A 20,185-nucleotide genomic window follows, 5' to 3' on the forward strand; every position below is an offset into this window, starting at 1 on the left:
TAGGAGGGGGAGGGGAGGGTTAAACCTAATAGAACGGCCAGAGAGCAAGATGCCGCCTGCTTTGAGAGGAACTTGGAGAAATGCTGGCATGGTGAGCCTCTGCTTAAATGCCACCATTCCAGAGCTGGAAGGAATTCTGAGATGTTGAAACTGGGTTGTCATAATGTGAACGAACCAGCTCTTGACAAGACTTTGTTCTTGTGTTGTCTTGGACCTTGAGTCTACATTTTTCGTTTCCATCTCAGCGGTTTAGCTCTCTTCGCTTGAAAAGCTTGGTTTATCATGGCAAAGCATATTGGAGGGGAGGGTGGTATGATTTTTCTCACCCTCAGCACATTTATTTATAGCACAATGCCAGTGCTAGCTGTCGGTGTATTACCAGCACCAATTCTAGTTCATCTTCTCAGAGTCAGATGGAAACCACCTCAATTGTGCTGCCAATTGGTTCCTGATTGTTTTTCTGGAAGCCTGATGCTCTGAAAGCCTTTTGTACCTCAGGAACATGCCGTCCATCCAAGAAATACACGGGTGGAAAGTGAGGAGACGATGAAGTAACTGGGTCTGCGTGTCCCGTGTGAGCTGGCAGGCTGCGCCAGCCGAGGGACAGTTGCCCTGACCGTGGGTCCACTGTGACCGTGCCACGTTGACGCCGCCATCCTACTGTAGGATCTGTGCCATGGGCAAGTCTCACACGACTCACGGAGGCCAAGTCTGAGACGGGTACTGCGGTGAAGGCTGGTTGGAGAGGGATGTGCCTTGGCCCTCAAGCAGCAACACTGGAGAGCTCGCCCAAACCACTACAACAAAGCAAGGCGACATGGATATAAGTGGGTGAGGAAAGATGGCACAATAGGCAGCCACAAACAGCCTGGGCTGATTTTGGGTTATGGGGCAAGGTGGCTGTGAGTGAGTCACGACGAGCAGCCATTCCAGAAAAGTCATTGCGGATTCCAAACAATGAAGACATTTTCGTAGCCAACATGATGGAAAAGATAGGAAAAGCCACTCTTCTTTGTCTTCCTGGCACCAGTATCCTTTCCAACTGAGAGAGTTCTCCTACTCTGCTACTAATGAAAGCCAGTGTGTATATAAAATGAACAGATAGTATACAGGACTAAAATTATTCACCAGCAAACCAAACGCCCCTGTAAGTAATCCTCCAAACCAAAACCGAAAACTCACTGTGGTGCTGACGACGACTCTGACTCTAAAGGGCAAAGGACGGTTTCCAAGGCTGTAAATCTTTGCTGAAGCAAATGGCCTCATCCTTCTCCTACAGAGCAGCTACCCTGTTGTCCCCACCTCTCACCATTTGGTCAGCAGCTTTATGCCTTAACCACAGCAACACCCAAACTCATTGTCAGTGAAACAATTTTGACTCATAGAAACCTTACAGATGGTTTCCAAGGCTGCTGCCTTCAAAGGTTTGAAAAGCCCTTTGGTAAGCGCTTAGAGCAGGTTTCCTTGAAAGGCTTGCTGCTGCAGGAGGCGGTTCTTTCAGATCCTGACCCTCTTGAATTTGCCTCTCTAGGGTTAATATGTAGAGAGTGGTGCAGCCGACTCAAAGGCCTCTCTCCTGGTTGGAATCCACCAGTGACTCCATGGTAGAAAAACAGGCCATCTCGTCCTGTGTGATTTACAGCCCGGGGCTGGGTCAGAGGCTCAGCTGTGGTTCTCAAGTTTGACTTTTTGAAGTAGAAAATTAAATCTGAAAGGATCTCCTAACTTTACTGACTGATTGGCAGGAGGGAGAAGTGGCTGCTGTCTTGCTGGTAACCCAAAGGCTGAACCTCTCTTGGTGGTTCAAACTCACTAGGGGTTTAGTGGGAGAAAGATAGACACTCACTCTCCTTCTGAGCCTGGAAAACCCGCTGGAAGCTCAGCTATGAGTCAGTTCAGACGTGAAGACAGTGAGTTTGAGGTTTTTTATTTATGTTTTAATTTTGTTTCAAAAACTCTATGGGGCAGCTCTGCTCTGCTCGTCGCTTCGAGTCCTAAAGGACTCTAAGGCACACAAGAGCACAAAGCAAATGATCAGATTAAGCCAAGGGCCTGTTACAAAAGCAAAATCTAGACAGTGCATGTCTTTTTAATGACCAGCACTCTGGGTGCCCTGTGTAAACATCAACAGCTCCCTGCCTGCGGAGGCTAAGAAGCCTTACAGCCATAGAGTTTGGGTTCCTTACCATTCTCGCCTAAGGGTGCCTGACCTTGCCCAAAATCATTCACAAATAAAGCTCTCTTCGAAAGGGCCCTACCTTCAGCCTAAGAGGAGAACCCTTTCCCCCAGTAAATATTTGGCTCGGCAGGGGGAAGGGAGGCCAAGAGTAACAAAGGGAGCCAGCGGCCTGGGTTTGTTTGGATTGCCCGGCCGGCGCAGGAGCGGCCGGCGCAGCTGACCACGGGTACAGATAGGTTAATTTCCACATGGAGCTGCAGAAACCCTATCCGCGGGTTGCGAAGCGTGGGTCAGCCAAGGCATGTTAATCTGTTTAGCATGTGCGCTGCGCGGAGGAGCCAGACCACCAGGGCGCAGGAGGCGCGGCCGCAGCTCCTCCAGAGGAGTTAATAAAAGGCTTAAAGGGAAGTCGGTGCTGCGAGGGTGCGGGCGTCCCTGTGCGGGTCCTGTGGGCAGCAGGGGAAGGCGAGTCTTCCAGGAGGATCCTTGCAGATAGACCCTCTGAAGCGCGCACCCGTAGGTGGCGAACACACCGGGGAGGCGGTGGAGGCCCCAGCCTGGGCGCCGCGCTGCGGACGAGGGCGCGGGGAGCCTCCAGGCCCCGGAGCGCCTCGCCGCGCACCCACCGCCTGGGAGTGGGGGGAAGCCTTTACCTCATTCGCGCTCCTGGGGAGGAGGGGAGCGTGGAGTTAGACATTTAGAACATTTTTAACTAATCAAAATATTTGCTGATGAGTATTTATTTTTACAAGAACTCGGTTTGGCTGGAGACTTCCCGAGCAACAGTATGGGCTGCCGTATTAGGTTTGTGACAGAGCCAAGTGCGGTTGGGATTATTGAATCTGCGCGCTGGAGATCACTAGCTCCGGAGATGTTTTCTGTGTTCTGGGGCAGCAGCATTCCCAAGACCCATCTCTGCGCAGATGGCGTTTAGAACACAACCACATGTCTGTCCTCCAGAGCACGGGAGACTTCATGTATTATGCTTGGACTGAATGAAAAGGAACGCACGCCTTTCGCTGTCCACGCCAACAAAAGGAAAAATAGCGGGAAGTAGCCCAGCCTGGAGAAAGGGAAGTCAGAACTCAGAGGTCCCAGCGGAAACAAACGACGATAAAACGGGGTTCACAGAACGCAAGGGCCACCGCACAGCGTCCCTCCAGGGGATAAGTTTCCTCTTCTTTTCTCTGTCTTCCTTTCAGCACTCAGCCAGGAAAGCTTCACTTTGAACTAAAGTTGGTACATCAGAGAGCAATCAAACAACTACTTCATTCAAATCCCTACAAAGCCACTGCCCACTGTCCAGGAAAATTCATGAGACATTAAAATAAAATTTTGTAACAGACAAATAAGGGGAGAATCATAGTAAATAAGGTTAAACTATAAAGATAAAGGGAGAAATACTAGACCATATATTTTTCTTAAGAAACAGAGAACTGTTTTAAATATCCTCATTCATAGCAGTAATAGCCATTCAATAGAGACCAGGATGGCATAAATACATTATTGTTACCCTTCAACAGGACTTCCGAAAGGAAAAGTGGGGTGGGGGGGAAGGATGGGTTCCTGGGAGCCGACCAGAAGAGCTAGCTCATTGCATGTAGAGGACTTGTGGAAAGTAAGTGAATAGATTATTTGGAATATGTAGTTGATAAAAAGCAAATAAAAAATGCACATGCCCATCATGGGTGGAAAAAGGACTTCCCAAGTTCAGGATGAACTAGGACTGATTCAACACTGAACACTGGGGAGTCAGAGAGAGAGCTTAAACTAGGTATTATTTAACCATGGTGTCTGGTAGCTTCCAGAAGCAAGTGTAATTCTAGGACGGATAGTAAAAAGAACTATTAGGAGTCATGAACCAGTTTCTCCCTATTTTCAGCACAGATAGCTACAATAAAATTTTTGTTCTGTTTAAGGAATCATGAATAAGAGATCTGGTGGATTAAAAGAGTGTCTCTTCCCTCAGGACTTTCCTCACGTGCTTGGCTAGCATTGATCATGAAGTATCCCAACTCACTGACCTAATACTAGTGGTCATCTGGCTGATTTTGGCCCCCAAAGCCTCCAAAATAAAACTAGAATTACCTACAACTCCATGAAGTGTGAAAGAAGCTGTGGTTTCTTTTGATCAAAGAGACTCATGGGCCTGAATTTAAAACAGAAAAGCAAAGACAACACTAATCAAAATTGCTTGCACTTCGTATTATTTTTAAACTGGTTGCCAGAGATGAGAGGACTAAGGGACACAAGACATCTCAGAGCCAAAGAAAAAGAGTCATAGCTGAAGAACTTTAATTTTGGAATCAAATAAGAGAATGGTTTTCAACGCTTCCCAACTCAGATTTCCTTTATTCGGTGATTGAGCCAAATCAAAAGAGGACTGTTTGCTCCTGCCAGTTAAGAGAAGGATAGCAATAAAAGGTGCCTTAGTAAGCCAATAGACTGTCATTATGGAAGGTGGCAGGATGAGTTTTCTAGGGTGATTTTAAAGTGCCAAAATCTTGGTGGCTTAAAGCAACAGGAATGAATTCTCTCAAGGCCTGGATGCCAGAAGTTGGAAATCAAGGTGTTGCCATGTTCCTTCTGAAGGTTGGGGTGGGGAATCTTGCTTTGCCTCTGCCCAGCTTCTTGTGGTTGCCAATCACCCTTGGCACCGCCTTACTGTAATCTCTGCCTCTGTGACCACATGTTCTTGCTGTGTCTATTTCTTCTCTTCATATTAAGACGTTTGTTCTATTGGATCAGGACCTACTGTAATCTCGTGTGACCTCATCTGTAACTTGCAAAATCTCTCTTTCAAAATAGTATCCTACACACAGTGGAAAGGAGTAGACGTGAACACATCCCTTTTTTTAAAATGTTATAATCAAGTGTAATAATTCTACCTGGTGTACAAATATTACCCTTTTTAAAATTTTTGTATTATACTAGTTTATTTACAAAATTCTAATATTGTTTTTCAGACCAGATTCTTTCAATTTCTCTCACCCTCCCATCAGATTGTGCAACCCCATGATTAATCCACTCCCCAAATCCCCAACATCCTCAACCCTCTGCTTCCACCCTCCCACCCCCTTGGATCCTCATACTCATTCTACAATAATGGTTTTATATAATATTTGTCCTTGTGAGACTGAGTCAGTTCACTCAGCGTAATGCTCTCCAGTCCCTCCCAAACTAGGTAGTCATTTACAAAATCATTGCTCCTGCATGCCGTGTAGTGTTCTTATCATACGAGTACACCATAATGTCTTAATCCATTTGATTGTGATTGGACATCTGGGCTGTTTCCAAGTTCTTGTGATGGTGAATAACTGGTATGAACACTGGTGAACACATCCTTTTTGAGGAACACAATTCAGTAGTAACAGTGGCATTCCCTGTGCCCTTGCTGAAGCTTCTGATGCTCCGCTCACCTCTGCATCCCAAGACCAGCCTAGTGGGACAGGATGCTGAACAGATAATCCACCAGCATGGCTCACCTCCCCCTTGAAGCTTTCTCCAGCTGCCTTCTCTTTTTGTAGTTCCTTATTTTTTCTTTAATTTTAATTATCTTTTTTAATTGTTATATTAATGAAAGTTTACAGAAAACTTGGATTTCCATTCATTCATTGTTGCACATTTTCCTCCCTACTCCCCTCCTGTTTGTTTTTCTTTTTAAAAAGATTCTTTCATTGTTGCACAATTTCCCCGTTCTCCCAGTGCCCCTCCAGTCCACTTTGCTATGCACCTCTTATGCTGTTGTCATGGAAATACTACCTAATCATATATTTCTTAAATAGATGAGTGAAAGAACTATCTGAAATAAATATATGATTAGGTAGTATTTGCATGACAACAGTCCTTTAAATTTTATAGCATTTACCTTTTGACTCCACTTTCCTACTGCTTATTGCAAACTATTTTGGAGTGAGGGTTTTCCCCTCATATTTTTAAAATATTTTTATATAGCAAAAAGACAGCAAATATAGTTTTTTGTTCACAGAGAAAAAAAATATACTGCTATGGTCATGATTATTCCCCTCCCCCTCCCCCCCCCGCTTTAATTTTGTTCTTGTTTATTTGGGGTTTTTTTTTTCTTTCAGTTACTCACTTTTTAACATTTCCCCCTTTCCGTTTCCCTCCCAACAGTCCACTCCACAATCACCCTTTATTCCAGATTGTTCTCATACATACAACACATAATCACGTATTCCTTTCACACAGTTCTTCCGCTCATCCGTTCTAATGCAGTATTCTTTCTCTATCCACTCTTTCCCCCTTCTTCCCCAACTCCTTCATGTTTGTCCTATTTATTGACAGTAGTGTTAAGCTGTATTTGTCCTTTTGTGACTGAGATATTTCACTTAACGTGATATCCTCAAGGATCCCCCATGCTGTGTAATGTAGTAGCATTTTTTTTTCAATGCTGCATAGACAGTATCCATTAGGTAGATGTACCATAGTTTTTCTATTAATTTCTTTATTGATAGTCATGTGGATTGCTCCCATCTCTTTGCATTATGAATAATGCAACAATAATCATGGGTGTGTACATGGTCACAATTCTAAGGATTACTCTGGCTCCTTGACCATGGATTGTAGTAGTATAGGCTGGTTTTAGTGACTTTTTCAGCTTCAGTCATTGATCAGAGCTAAAATCACACTATAAAGATACACAAAAGGACAATATTCCATAGCCTTTAATTATATGCTAATAATTATTAATATAGGCGACTCATTGGCACATAACAACACAATAATTATTAGTATATAGTGATATAATACATTATTATTGTTGTTATGTGCCATCAAGTTGCCTGCAGCTCATAGTGCCCTACATAAAATATCTCTGAACCCTGCCCTATCCTGAGTCAATCTCACGGTCTCTGACACACCTGCTCCCATTACCCCGGTTACTGTGTTAGTCCATCTCATTTGGGGTCTTTCTCTTCTGCACTAGCCCCCCACTTTTCCAATCATGATGTCCTTCTCCAAGGACTGGTCCCACCTGGCCACATGTCCAAAGTATGTGAGACGGAGCTTCAAAATCCTTTCCTCCAAGGAGCAGCTTGCTTTCACCCTCTCCAAGACAGACATGTTTGGTTTTTTGGTGGGCCATAGTATATTGAAGACTCTTCTCCAGCACCACAATTCAAAGACATCAATTCTTTTTCTGTTACTATATATTAATAATAATGATAATATGATGTAACAATTCAAGTGAAACTAAGATATTTCAGGAAATACCATAAGATCAAGAGTTAATGGTAATGAAGGATGGAGTTCAAGCTGCACTGAGAGCACTGACAAAAAATTAAGGCCCAAGAATCAATGGGATACCAAATGACATGTTTCAAGTAAAAGATGCATCCCTGTACATGCTTATTAGTCTGTCCCAGGAAATTTTGAGGACAGCAGTCTGGAAAACATGACTGGAAGAGATCCATATTTGTTTCCATTCTCAAGAAAGGTGATCCAACAGAATTATCATAATACTGTAAGCAAGTAAAATCTTGCTGAAAATCATTTAAAAATGGCTAGAATACTACATTGACAGAAACTGCCAGAATTTCAGGCCAGATTTAGAAGAGGCTGTGGCACCTGGGATAACACTGCTGATGTCAGATGGATACTGGCTGAAAAAGAATACCAGAAAAATGTCTTTTTATGCTTTATTGACTATGGAAAGGTATTTGACCGTGTGGATCATAACAAACCATGGCTAACATTGAAAAGAATGAATACTCTAGAACATATAATTGTACCCATGTGAAACTTATACCTAGATCAAGAGGCTGTCCAAATTGAGAACGTTGTGTAGTTTTAAATCAGGAAAGACATGCATCAGGGTTGTATCCTTTCTCCGTACTTATTCAAGCTGTATGCTGAACAAACATTTGAGAAGGCAGATTCTGTGAAGAAAAATGAGGCATTAGGATCAGAGAAAGACTCAAAATAACCTGCATTATGCAAATTAACATAACTTTGCTTCCTGAAAGTGAGGAGGACTTGTTGCAAAAGATCAAAGACTACAGCCTTCAATATGGGTTACATCTCAACATAAAAAAAAAGAAAGAAAAATTCTCACCACTGGACCAGTGGGCAACATCATGATAGATGGAGAAAAGATTGAAACTGTCACTGGCTTCGACTTACTTGGCAGGCTTATTGCACCAGTAAAAGTCTTCAGTCATGGACCTCTCCAAATTACTAAGGAACAACAACAATGTCAGTTTGAGGACTAAGGTGCACCTGATTCAGGCCATGACCTTTCCAATCATTTGCTATGCATTTGAGAGCTGGACAGTGAATAAAGATGATAGAAGAGGAACTGATGCCTTTGAGCTATGATTTTGGAGGAGAGTACCAAATATTCCATGAACTGCCAAAACAACAAACAGATATATCTTGGAGAAAGTGCAACCAGTTCTCCTTGGAGGTGAAGTTGACAAAGGTTCATTTCACATAGTTTAGGCATGTTGTCAGAAGAGGCTAGTCCTTGAGAGGGACATAAGCCTTGGAAGGATGAAGGATCAATGAAAGGGAAGAAGACACTCAACCAGATGGGTTGACACAGTGACTGCAGCAATGGGCTCAAGTGTGTCAGAGATGATGATGGCACAGGATAGACAGGGTTCAGATCTGTTGTTCACAGAATCGCTGTGAGTTGTACTTGACTCAACGGCACCCAGTAACAACAATATGATGATGGTGATAATGACGATTTTAAGCAGCTCTCTGCCATCAAGTCAATTCCAACTCAGGCCATGTGTTTTTCCATCAGTTTCCCCAGACTGTACATTTTAATGGGAAGAGACTGATCATCTGCAGAAGCACAACAGACTACATCACCAGAGCTCTTTGATAATGGTTATGGTGGCTAACATTTATTTAGCCTGTACCATTTGCAGTATTTTACATGCATTATATAATTTGCACAATAACCCTAAAAGGTGAGAGTATCATTGTCAATTTTACAAATACAGACACTGAGGCTTCAAGAGGTCAAATTAACTTGCCAAATTAACAAGTGGGAAGGCTGATCCTCAGAGCATCGATCTGAAATCATTGGACTATCACAAAAGCTTTTCTATATGTTCACAGTGGGTCCCCAAAAACACATTGCAAGAAGATAGAATCATGTAAAATTTTTGTTTCAATGACCCTGGGACCAAAATTCCCTTAGTAGAAGACCAAAAATGTTGAATACCAACACTCTTCTTTCTGAGTAGAAAAAAATTCTATTCCTGGCAACATACTCATTCTTGCCGTCTGGTGGCTTGGTCCACAGGGAAATGCAGTTTCAACCTCTTTGGCAGTTTGAATCTACCTGTGGCTTCTTGGAAGAAAAATGGGCAATCACCTCCCATGCAATTACAGTCTCGGAAAACCTGCTGGAGGGTTATCTAGGAATTGAGTTCTTAAAACGTACAGTAAGGTCTCTTTTCATTTATGATAAGATTCTATTATGTCCATTTGCTGCACTGTGAAAGTTAAATAGCTTTGGATTTTATATGTATTAGACACCAGATCAATGAGAAAATTTACTTTTCCCATTTGGTGTTCTAACAAAATCTAAAATGGATGAGCTATGGAGAGGTGGGGGAAGATGACTTTCCCAGGGCCTCCACCAGGTAGGTGGATTCAAGACAGGAAATTAACACAGAGCTTACTGAAGAGCTCCAAGGGATGGGATGCAGAAAACTAGAGCGCCAGGAATTGCCCTCCTACTCTGAGAACCCTTGAGTTAGCAGACGTCCATTCATCAGAGGCAGGCCTGCGACTCGTTTAACTCCTGGGTCCCATTTCTCAAAGGGAAAGAGCTATTTTCCTTTCTATGAAATGAAGCTGGGAATACTGGCGCTTCTCTTCAAAGTAAATATGCTGTCAAAATGAGGGACACATTTGGTCAAGGATCCCGAGGGTCTCTGAGAAAAGCACTGCAGAAAACCTCTTATAAATAGCATCACCTCACTCAGTGGCCACAAAGTATTTCTTCCAAAATATTGTGATGGATGACCTGAACAGCTCTCAAGGAAAGATGGCTTCGCGTCGTTTAGATAAGCCATTTGTATGTGGTTCCAAATGGAAAAGAGAATGGATTCCCCACAATTCCTCAAACACCAGGCTCCCTTCGATGGGTCAGACTGGCCTGAAAGGCAGACCAGAATGACGTTGCCCCGTGAATCCCCCTGGCTTCACATTCCAAAAGTATCCCATTAAATGAGTCCGGGCCGTTGCTTCTGAAATCATAAATTCCAAAAGACAATGAAAGTCACAATCACAAGGGGTAACAGAAGCCAAACACATTAGGAACATGTTCCTGGAGCAAACAGCATAATCCCAGACACGCGGGAACACATGGTTTGCCTCAAACATGTTTCATTTTGTCATCACACTGAGTGTACAGTATTTCTCTTTGGGTGCAAGAGTGATTGATTTCGTTGGGAGAATTGTTTGTAAGAACATGAAAGTTGCCAAAGCAAACACGTTGGAGGGAAGTGTGGGGAAAGGGAGAGTGAGCGTATTTGGAGGAGATCTGGGCTTGGGAAGTTCATGCAGAGGTGAGACAGTGAGATGTAGAACAAATAAAAACATTCTGCACACTTCATCTACATAAATTATGTTCAGAAATTCACTCTGTGAAGACATTAGCGGAGTGGCTACAACTCTCCCCAGTGAGCCTCTAGAATGCAGGCACAAAGCCAATTTTTAAGTGAATGATTTGCAACTTTTCCTTCACATAAATTAATCTATTAATTTTTAGGTCACCCTGATTCTAATTCACAAAATCTATGTCCCAAACCAACCAAAACTCCCAAACCCGCTCCCATCAGGTCCCTGCTGACTCCCAATGATCCTGTAGGATGGAGGAGAACTAACTGCCCCATAGGGTTTCCAAGGCTGTAAATCCTTACAGAAGCAGACTGCCAGCTTTTCCTCCTGTGGAGCAGCTGGTAGGTTTGAACTGCCAACGTTTAACCAAATGTGATGGCATTCCAATTGACATATTTCAACAAACTGATGCTGTCCTGAACATGCTCACCTGGTTGTGCCAAGAAATCTGGAGGACAACCACCTGACCCACTGAATGGAAGAGATGCATATTTATTCATATTTATTCCTATCCAAAAAAAATGTGATCCAATAGAGCGTGGAAATTATCAAACAATATCACTAATATCACCCACATGCGCATGCGCGTGCGTGTGCACAAAATCTTGCTAAAGATTACCCAAAGATGACTGGAACAGTACATTAACAGAGAACTACCAGGAATAGAAGCTGATTTAGAAGATATCATGATACTAGAGACATCTCCATGTCAGATGGATCTCACTCGAAAGCAAAGAATACAAGAGGAATGTCTATCTGTCCTTCATTGACTATGCAAAGGCATTTGACTGTGTAGATCATAACAAACTGTGGCTAACCTTGAGGAGAATGGAAATCCCAAAACACTTGATTATGCTCATGTGAAACCTATTCTTGGACCAGGAGACAGTCATCAGAACAGAGCAAGGAAACAAGGTATGGTTCAAAATTAGGAAGGGAATGTGTCAGGGATGTGTCATATCTCCATATCTTCTAAGGAATATTCCAGCTGCATTCCAAGACATTTGTTTATGTTGTAGTGTATCATAGAGTCAGACCATTTGGCTGACCCTCCAGTGGGTTTTCAGAGGCAGTTAATAACATGGAAGGAGATCGCCCATCCTCCTGTGGAGAAAATGGTGGCCTAGAAATACATGCCTTTGGGATTACAGAGCAGCTTCTTGCCACTAGGCCACCAGAGCTCCCAAATAATTATTGCTATCTTAAAAATTACCACAAAACTTGGTGACTTAAAATAATACACAGTTACTATCTCGCAGTGTGGGTCAGGCATCTGGGCACATCCTAGCTGGGTCCTCAGGCTCTGGAGCTCAGTTGAGAAGGATACAACTTTTAGCTTACACACACGGTTGTTCATGGATTCTGCTCTTGGAAGTTTCAGTTCCTTTAAGGCTATTACTTGGAGTCCTCCTTCAGCTGTTTCCCTCATGGACACAAGCATCTTACACCGTATCATCAGAGCTAACAAAAGAGTGTGACCAAGGAGTGCTGGCAAAATAGAAATCACAGTCTCGTATAAATTACCCATAGAATTAGTCTCTTTGATGAAAACAAATCACTGGGTCTAGACTTCGAGTATGAAGACATGGATACCTGGAGGCCAGAATCACTGGAAGCTGTGTCAGAAGTGTCCTTTCATACCACAGGTGACAGGGACATATTTTCCTTGCATGCTGAACCCCACTTTACAAGCTAGGATAATGCCGCTTACTGTACCATTCCAGACAGTAGCATAGGCTTCACTTGGGAACTTGTGAGAATGACAGATCCTCAGGTCTGCCCCAGATCTACCAACTCAGAAATCCATGGGTTAAGGGCGAGCAGCTGTGTTTTTAAAAGTCCTAACTTTAAAGGTTTATCCAATGTAGTATATATTTTTATTTCTTGGCTGTTGCTTCCCTGGGCATTAAATTTTGTACCCTTCTTCCAAAAAGAATCTTTAATGACTTCAAGTATAAAAGAGAACAGTGTTCAAAGTGGTACACATTTGTCTGTCAGTTTGCTGTACTTAGATAACTTGAGGTTGCTGTGAGCCACAGTGAGCTCAATGTTGAGCCACTCGTGTGTCAACTGCCATAATATTTACCCATGGTGGATAGAGTTTGGTAGAGCTCCCAGATTAAGATAGATCTGGAAGCAGGAGTGGCATCCACTGCTTAGATAGCAGGCCTCTGGAAACCCTATGAACACTAGAGAAATGACAAAAGTTATAGAACAGGGTTCAGATCTTTTGTTCATAGAGTCACTATGAGTTGTACTCAACTCAATGACACTTAACAAGTGTATAAAGTCTGAGATAACTAAGAATAACTTATTGTAGGTACTAAGTAAGAATGCAAATCTAAGGTGAAGCATCATCCTAGCCACAGAAGGCGATCGCAAGATCTCCACTACTCTATCATCAGATCTCTTCCAGTCCCTTTGCCAGACTTTCAAATTCATTATTTTTGAGAGAACCCCATGATACCAAAGAAACAATATAGATTATAAAGTGGAAAGATGTGTTTGCATCTCAACTTTGCTATCTAATACCTAACTGCTCTTAAAAAAAAAAAAAGAAAGAAACCTCTCTGAGCCTCTACATCCTGATGCAGTCAGAACAAACACCTCATAGGTTTGATGAATAAATTAGAAAGGTTACATTCCCAGAAGTTCCTAATCTGTTGTTGTTGTTGTTGTTATGTGCCATCAAGTTGCTTGCAACTCATAGTGACGCTATGTACAACATCCCTAAACTCTGCCCTATCGTGTGCCAATCTCACCATCTCCGACACACCAACCCCCATTACCCCAGTCACCGAATCAATCCATCTCATCCTACAATCATAGTTCTCACATCCCATGTTCCAAACACTATTGTTTGCTTACGACTGTTCCTCCTCCCTAGTATTTCCATACTTGAAAGTTCCACGTTGGTTGCCTTATCTGCTAGTCTAAGTGTGTTCTGTTGTGCATAGAGTTTTCAATTAGATCCATAATAAATGTTGTACCATTACCTCTTCCCTTTGCATCCTCATTAGTGCTTAGCAAACCTCTGTAAATGTTATATTTGTAGGGAATCCAGAACCATGTCTTCAGACAGGGTGGACACTTTCAAAAAGCAGACACCACACTGGAGCATACAATATAGACATAGTCAATACTTTGTACATAAAGTATGTCAAGATTCTCTCTTCTTTCTTTTTAATATCTCACTTAGATTCTCCTAAATGTTCTTTCTTATTGCGGTGTACAATGTAATCCCTTTGTGATTGTATTGGTTACAGCCCCTGACAGCACAACAATAATGCGTCTAAAGTATTCCTCAGTGTAGTGACACCTTAGCCCTCTACCTGCTCCCTTGGCACACAGGTAATAGGTATGGGAAATGTATTCCATTACTATCATTTGACAAATTATACCAAGTTTTAGTGGTTCAGTGGTTTAAATAATCAGCTGCTAGTCAAAAAGTAGGTGACTGGAATCTTCCAGCAGGTTCTCAGGTGAAAGACGTGGCAGTTCTGCAGCCATAAGATTGTTATTGTTAGATGTCATTGAGTCAGAATTGACTCACAGCTGACCCTCCAGCAAGTTTTCAGAGACTGTGCGTTTCACAGGGAGGAGGATGACTATCGTGCTTCTGCAGAACAGCTGGTGGATTCGAAGCACCTGTCTTTGGGTTGGCAGCACAGCTTCTTCCCACTGAGCCACCAGAGCTCCCTACAGGATTTATTTTTGTTTGTTTTTGCAGGAGAAGGAATTTTGTTTTTATTTTAGTGAAAATTCACAAAAATATTGGCGTTCCTTCATTCATGCACATTTTCCTCCCTCCTCCTCCCCAAGTCCCTTTGTAATGCTTGTCCTCGTCCTCCACGTTTTGCAAGAGCGTGCCCCTCTTCTTTGTGATATGCTAAAAAAGCGAGGCCTAAATGGCAACAATTCTGACCTTCTTCTATAGAGTGCATAAGAACACCGACCAGACTGAAATTCCTAGTTCAGAAACACAGCAGAGATTCTAATCTTGATTTCATAATATCTTCAATTAAAAGAAGGGATAATGTAGGAGCAATTCTAAGCCAGCAGCGAAAAGATGAGGCAATCAGGAGGGGGTTAGTGAAAGAGAAGAAGACCGTTAATGAGACAGATTGGCACAGTGACTGCACAATGGGCTCAAGTGTGTCAGAGATGATGAGGGTGGCACAGGACAGGGCTCAGATCTATCATTCATAGCCTCATTCAACTCAATGGCATCTAACAACACCATAGCGTTTCTTTGAGTCAGAATTGACTCAAATGCAGTAGGTTTGATTTTTTAAATATTTGACAGTTACTGATTGGTGGGTGTATTACATGCTCACTTAGTGTAAGTTAATTTTTAGACCAAGGAAATAAGTGAAAGCATGAAAATGTCTGTCCGGTAAATCATCAGGATTTTCTCTTGCTGGCTCCAGCTCATAATATAGCCCCAACCCTTTACACCCTCCACCCTTTAACAGGCAGGATATTAAGAGCAGATTGGAGACATCTGAGTGCCACCTCTAATATCACTCTTTCCTTTCCCTTTCCACATTCAAAAGATTATGTATCCTATAGAACTCTGCCATTACAAAGAACTAGAGAGACATATGCTTAGTTGTTGTTATGTGCCATCGAGTCATCTGCAGCTCTGAAACCTACCCTATCCTGAGTCAATCCCACCGTCTCTGACATACTTGTACCCATTGCTCTAGTTACTGTATCAAGCCATCTCCTCCAGGGTCTTCCTCTCCTATGCCGTCCCTCCACCCTTCCAAGCAGCATGATGTCCTTCTCCAAGGACTAGTCCTTCCAGGCAACATATCCAAAGTATGTGAGACAGAACTTCAAAATCTGTATCACTAAAGAACAACATGGCTCTACCCTCTCTAGGACAAAACTATTTGTTCTCTTAGTGGTCCATGGAATGTTCAATATTTTTTTTTCTAACAGCACAACTCAAAGGCATTGATTCTTCTTGTGTCATCCTTAGTCATTACCCAGCTCTCTGATGCATTGCAAGTAATTATGAAAACCATAGCCTGGATCAGGCGCACCTTAGTTTCCAGACTGACATCGTTGCTCTTCAGCACCCTGGAAAGGTCCCTGACAGCAGATTTTCCTAATGCAATTCATCCTTTGATTTCCTAACTTCTAGTGCCTAGAGTGTTGATTCTGAAACTAAGCAAGATGAAACTGTTGACAATCTCAATCTCTTCTCATCATGATGTTGCCAATTGGCCCAGTGGTGAGAATCTTTATTTCCTTGATGTTGAGTTTCAATTCATATTGGAGACTGCAGTCTTTGATCTTCTGTAGCAAATGCTTCAGGTCCTCTTCAGTTTCAGCAAGCAAGTGTGTCATCTGCATAACACAAGTTGTTGATGAGTCTTCTTCAAATCCTTGATGCTACATTCCTCCTCATAAAGCCCAGCCTCTCAAATGATCTGTTCCACATATAGATTGAAAAGGTATGGAGACAAGATGCAGCCCTGATGCATTCCTTTCCTAATTTTGAACCATGTAGTATTTCCTTGCTCTGTTCTGAAGACTGCTTCCTGATCCAAGTATAGGTTTCACATGAGCACGATCAAGTGTTTTGGGATTCCCATTCTTCTCGAGGTTAGCCACAATTGTTGTGATCTACACAGTCAAGTGTCTTTGCATAGTCCACAGACAGATGTTCCTCTGGTATTCTCCACTTTCAGCCAAGATCCATCTGACATTGGCTATGATGTCCCTAGTGTCACAACCTCTTCTAAACATGCTTAGTAATGCTAAGCACATTCTAAATCTGCTTAGAAATATGCTTAGGAAGGAGGCTAAATATACTTCAGTACTTGGTCACATACTTACTGGAGCAATCACTAGTCTACTTCTGTCCTATTCTTCCCATTCAAAGTGATTCCAGGCACTGCCAAAGAAACACCAGCATTCTTTTTTTATTGGTTTATGTACAGTAATTCTTATATATTGTGTTTCACTCATGTACATTCTGTTTTGTACAATCTTTCATTTACATTGTGTTCCATACATTCATGTATATTTTATTTTATATCATTACTATAGATCTATACTTATTACCCCATCTTTTCAAGTTTCTTTTGAATCTTTCCTATTCCTTCACTCTCTTCCCCATCTTCCCACCAAGTTCTGCTATCCTGATGATTTCCTCCCTTCCCTGCCCAGAGCATTACATCTCCTATTCTATTGACTGCTGGTACCAAGAGTGTTGATTGTGGATCCAAGTAAGATTTAATCATTGACAGTTTCAATCCTTTCTCCATTTATTATTATGCTTCCTACTGGCCTATAGGTAAAAACCTATTTTCCAAATCTTGAAATGGAATTCATATTGAAGGCTGTAGTTCTTTATCTTTTGCAGTAAGCGTTTCAAGTCCTCCTCACTTTCAGCAAGGCTGTGCCATCTGCATAACCCAGCTTGTTGATGAGGCTTCCTTCAATTCTGATGCCACATTCCTCTTCTCAGAGTCCAGCTTCAAGAATTATTTGTTCAGCATACAGACTGAATAGGTATGGTGAAAGAATACAACCCTGACACACACCCTTCCTGATTTTAAACTATGCAGTGCTCCCTTACTCCATTTGGATAACTGCTTCTTGGTGTTGTTGTTATTGTTATGTGTCATCGAGTCTCCTGCAACTCATAGTGACTCATATAACAGCTCTAAACTCTGCTCTATCCCGTGCCAATCTCATTGTCTCTGACACAGCTACCCTTTTACCACAGTCACTAAATCAATCCATCTTATCAAGAGTCTTTCTCTCTTGTGCTGTCCTTCTACCGTCCCCAGCATGACAGCCCCCTCCAAGGACTAGTCCCTCCTTGCAACATATCCAAGGTGTATGTCAGACAAAGCTTCAGAGTCTTGCCTCCAAGGATCAGCCTGGTCTCATCCTCTCTTGGGCGAACCTGTTTGTTCTCCTAGCCTACCATGGTTTATTCAATACTCTTCTCCAGCACCACAGCTCAATTCTCCTTCTATCCTCTCTAGTCATTGCCTAGCTTTCTGATGCATAGCAAGTAATTGCAAAGACTATGGCCTGGATCAGGTGCACCTTAGTCTCCAGACTGGCATCATTGTTCTTCAGTACTCTGGAGAGGTCCCTCACAGCAGACTTTTCCAATGCAATTTGTCTTTTAATTTCCTGGCTGCTGGTACAAAGAGTGTTGGTTGTGGAGCCAAGTAAACTAAAGCTGTTAACAATCTCAGTCTCTTCATTGTCTATCATGATATTGCCAATTGGTCCAGTGCTGAGGATCTTTGTTTTCTTGATGTTGAGCTGTGAGAAATAGAAATTATATGAGAACAATTAAGTTTTCTGGGATTTCCATTCTTTTAAATGTTAACCATAGTTTGTTATGATCCACATAGTAATGCCTTTGCACAGACAATAAAACATGGATAGAAATTCTTCTGGTATTTTCTACTTTCAGCCAGGATCCATCTGACCTCAATGATATCCTTGGTGCCAAAGCCTCTTCTAAACCCACCCTGAACTCCCAAAAGTTCTCTGTAAATGTACAATAGCAGCTATTAATATGATCTTTGTATTTTCTTCAATTCAAGCTATCTTGTGGCTATAATGTTACATAGTGATTATGATGGTTAAGGTCCTGTGTCAACTTTCTGCCTATGATTCTCTGGTCTGGCAGTTACATAGTCATTCCCTTGATGATATCAGATGTAATGCAATCAGCCCTGTGCTGAGACCTAATATAATACAATCACCTTAATGGTGAAATCTGCTATGAACAACCAATTTATTGAACAGGAGTTTCATCAGAGGTGTGGCCTGAATTGAATATATGTGAGGATCTGGCAGAGTTCTCTTGCTTTGGCTCAGTCTGTATCTGGCACCTGACCTGCTACCCCCAGTTCTTTGAATCTGAACCATCAGCCTACTAACATTGGATTCATTCGGCGCTATAGTTATGTGAATCAGGAGAAACCTCTCTCGGAGATTTGACCTACAGATTTAAGATTAGCCACTCTCTGAGCGCTGCCAGTTTAAAAGCATGCAGTGTGAATCCACCCATGGGGGAAAGATGGAGAATTTCCTTCCATGCTACGGACTGCCTCTGAAAACCCAGTGGAGCATCAGCTATGCATTGATTCTAACTCGTGTCACATAAGAAGTCTGTGAGCCATTTGCTTGAGATAAATACCTCTCTATCTTTAGAGACACAAACACATACACATAGACACCATTGGTTTTGCTTCTCTTAAGAAATTGGCCTAAGACAGAAAGAAAAAAAATTAGTTAACAGGTTTATACATTTTAGACACTTTCTTAGTAGCATTTCATAAGTTGTTTTAGTTTGTTATTAATTTTTCAGATACATTATTAATTTTTTAAATTAAAATGTTCTGTTAAGGGATTTAGAGCAAAGTTAAGTTCCTTTAAACTTAAAACATAATAAACTGTTTTCAAACAGAGAAGTGAGCAGAAACTTTTAATGAATTATTAGAAATTTTTCTGTTATTAATTTGTCAGGCCCCTATGATCTCTCAATCTCCTACTCAAGTTTCTTAGACCCTGTGTGGTCCCTTCTCACTTATTTAAATAGACAGGAGCCATCTATGTGAGCAGGTACATGAATGAGTGAAATTTAAAAAGCCAGTCTCTCTCTCTCCATATATAAATTTCCCCAAATAATAGGATACATGTGTGCACAAGTGGTAAACCACTAATAATATTTAGAACTCCACAATTCCTAGTGGAAATAAAATAATAAAGAAATAAAACATTCAAGGAAAAGAATAAGAATGATGGTTAAAACCCTGGCATCACAATTCAAAACGTGTCTGAAATTCAGTCACTCATGATTTGGTCTTGCTTACATTGGGAAGTTAGCTTGTTTTCACGTCATGGTCCACTGACAGATGGGCAGGCCAGGTCTCCTGGGCAGATCCTGCAGTAAGCCGTTGCTGTAACTGAGTGTAAAGGCAGTATAGACTCTTGGTCAGTGGGCATTTGTAACCACTTAACTAGTGGTTGTAATGGTTGAGTTGTCATCATACTTTGGTAGATGGACTAAGGAAGTTACAGCATTGTCTAGAATTAATAAAATCGTCACTTTAACTTCCAAATTATATAATAAATAAGTTCACATATGTGGATTTGCCTTTTAAAGAGATTAATGAGTACTTACTTCCCTTGGAACTGGAAAGGAAATTGAAGTTGTCAAGAATGCATGGGAATGATTGTATGAAACACAATGTATATGAACTTTGTGAGCAAACCAATATAAAATAAAAATAATATATAAATTAATTTTTAAAAAGGAAGTCTTACTCATATACAGTGCCACCCAAGGGTAATAAAGGAGGTCAGAATTGCTTCCACTGTGGAAAGCTGGGCCACTTCAGTAGACAGTGTCACAGA

The 20,185-nt window shown here is 41.8% G+C and overlaps 1 protein-coding gene across 1 annotated transcript in view; it reads right to left on the reverse strand.

Moving 5' to 3' along the window:
* Positions 1–2,492: 2,492 nt before the first annotated feature.
* Positions 2,493–20,185, reverse strand: part of LOC102844984 — a 41,133-nt gene continuing 23,440 nt past the window's right edge. Inside the window, exons 7-8 of the mRNA XM_006899039.1 lie at positions 18,966–19,035; positions 2,493–2,808 (exon numbers count right to left, since the gene is read on the reverse strand). Of these exons, the coding sequence (XP_006899101.1) occupies positions 2,493–2,808; positions 18,966–19,035 (386 nt within the window). The remainder of the gene's footprint in view (positions 2,809–18,965; positions 19,036–20,185) is intronic.

Source organism: Elephantulus edwardii, unplaced genomic scaffold (assembly GCF_000299155.1).
Source record: "Elephantulus edwardii isolate Elephantulus edwardi_28Jun2011 unplaced genomic scaffold, EleEdw1.0 scaffold00244, whole genome shotgun sequence".
NCBI lineage: Eukaryota > Metazoa > Chordata > Mammalia > Macroscelidea > Macroscelididae > Elephantulus > Elephantulus edwardii.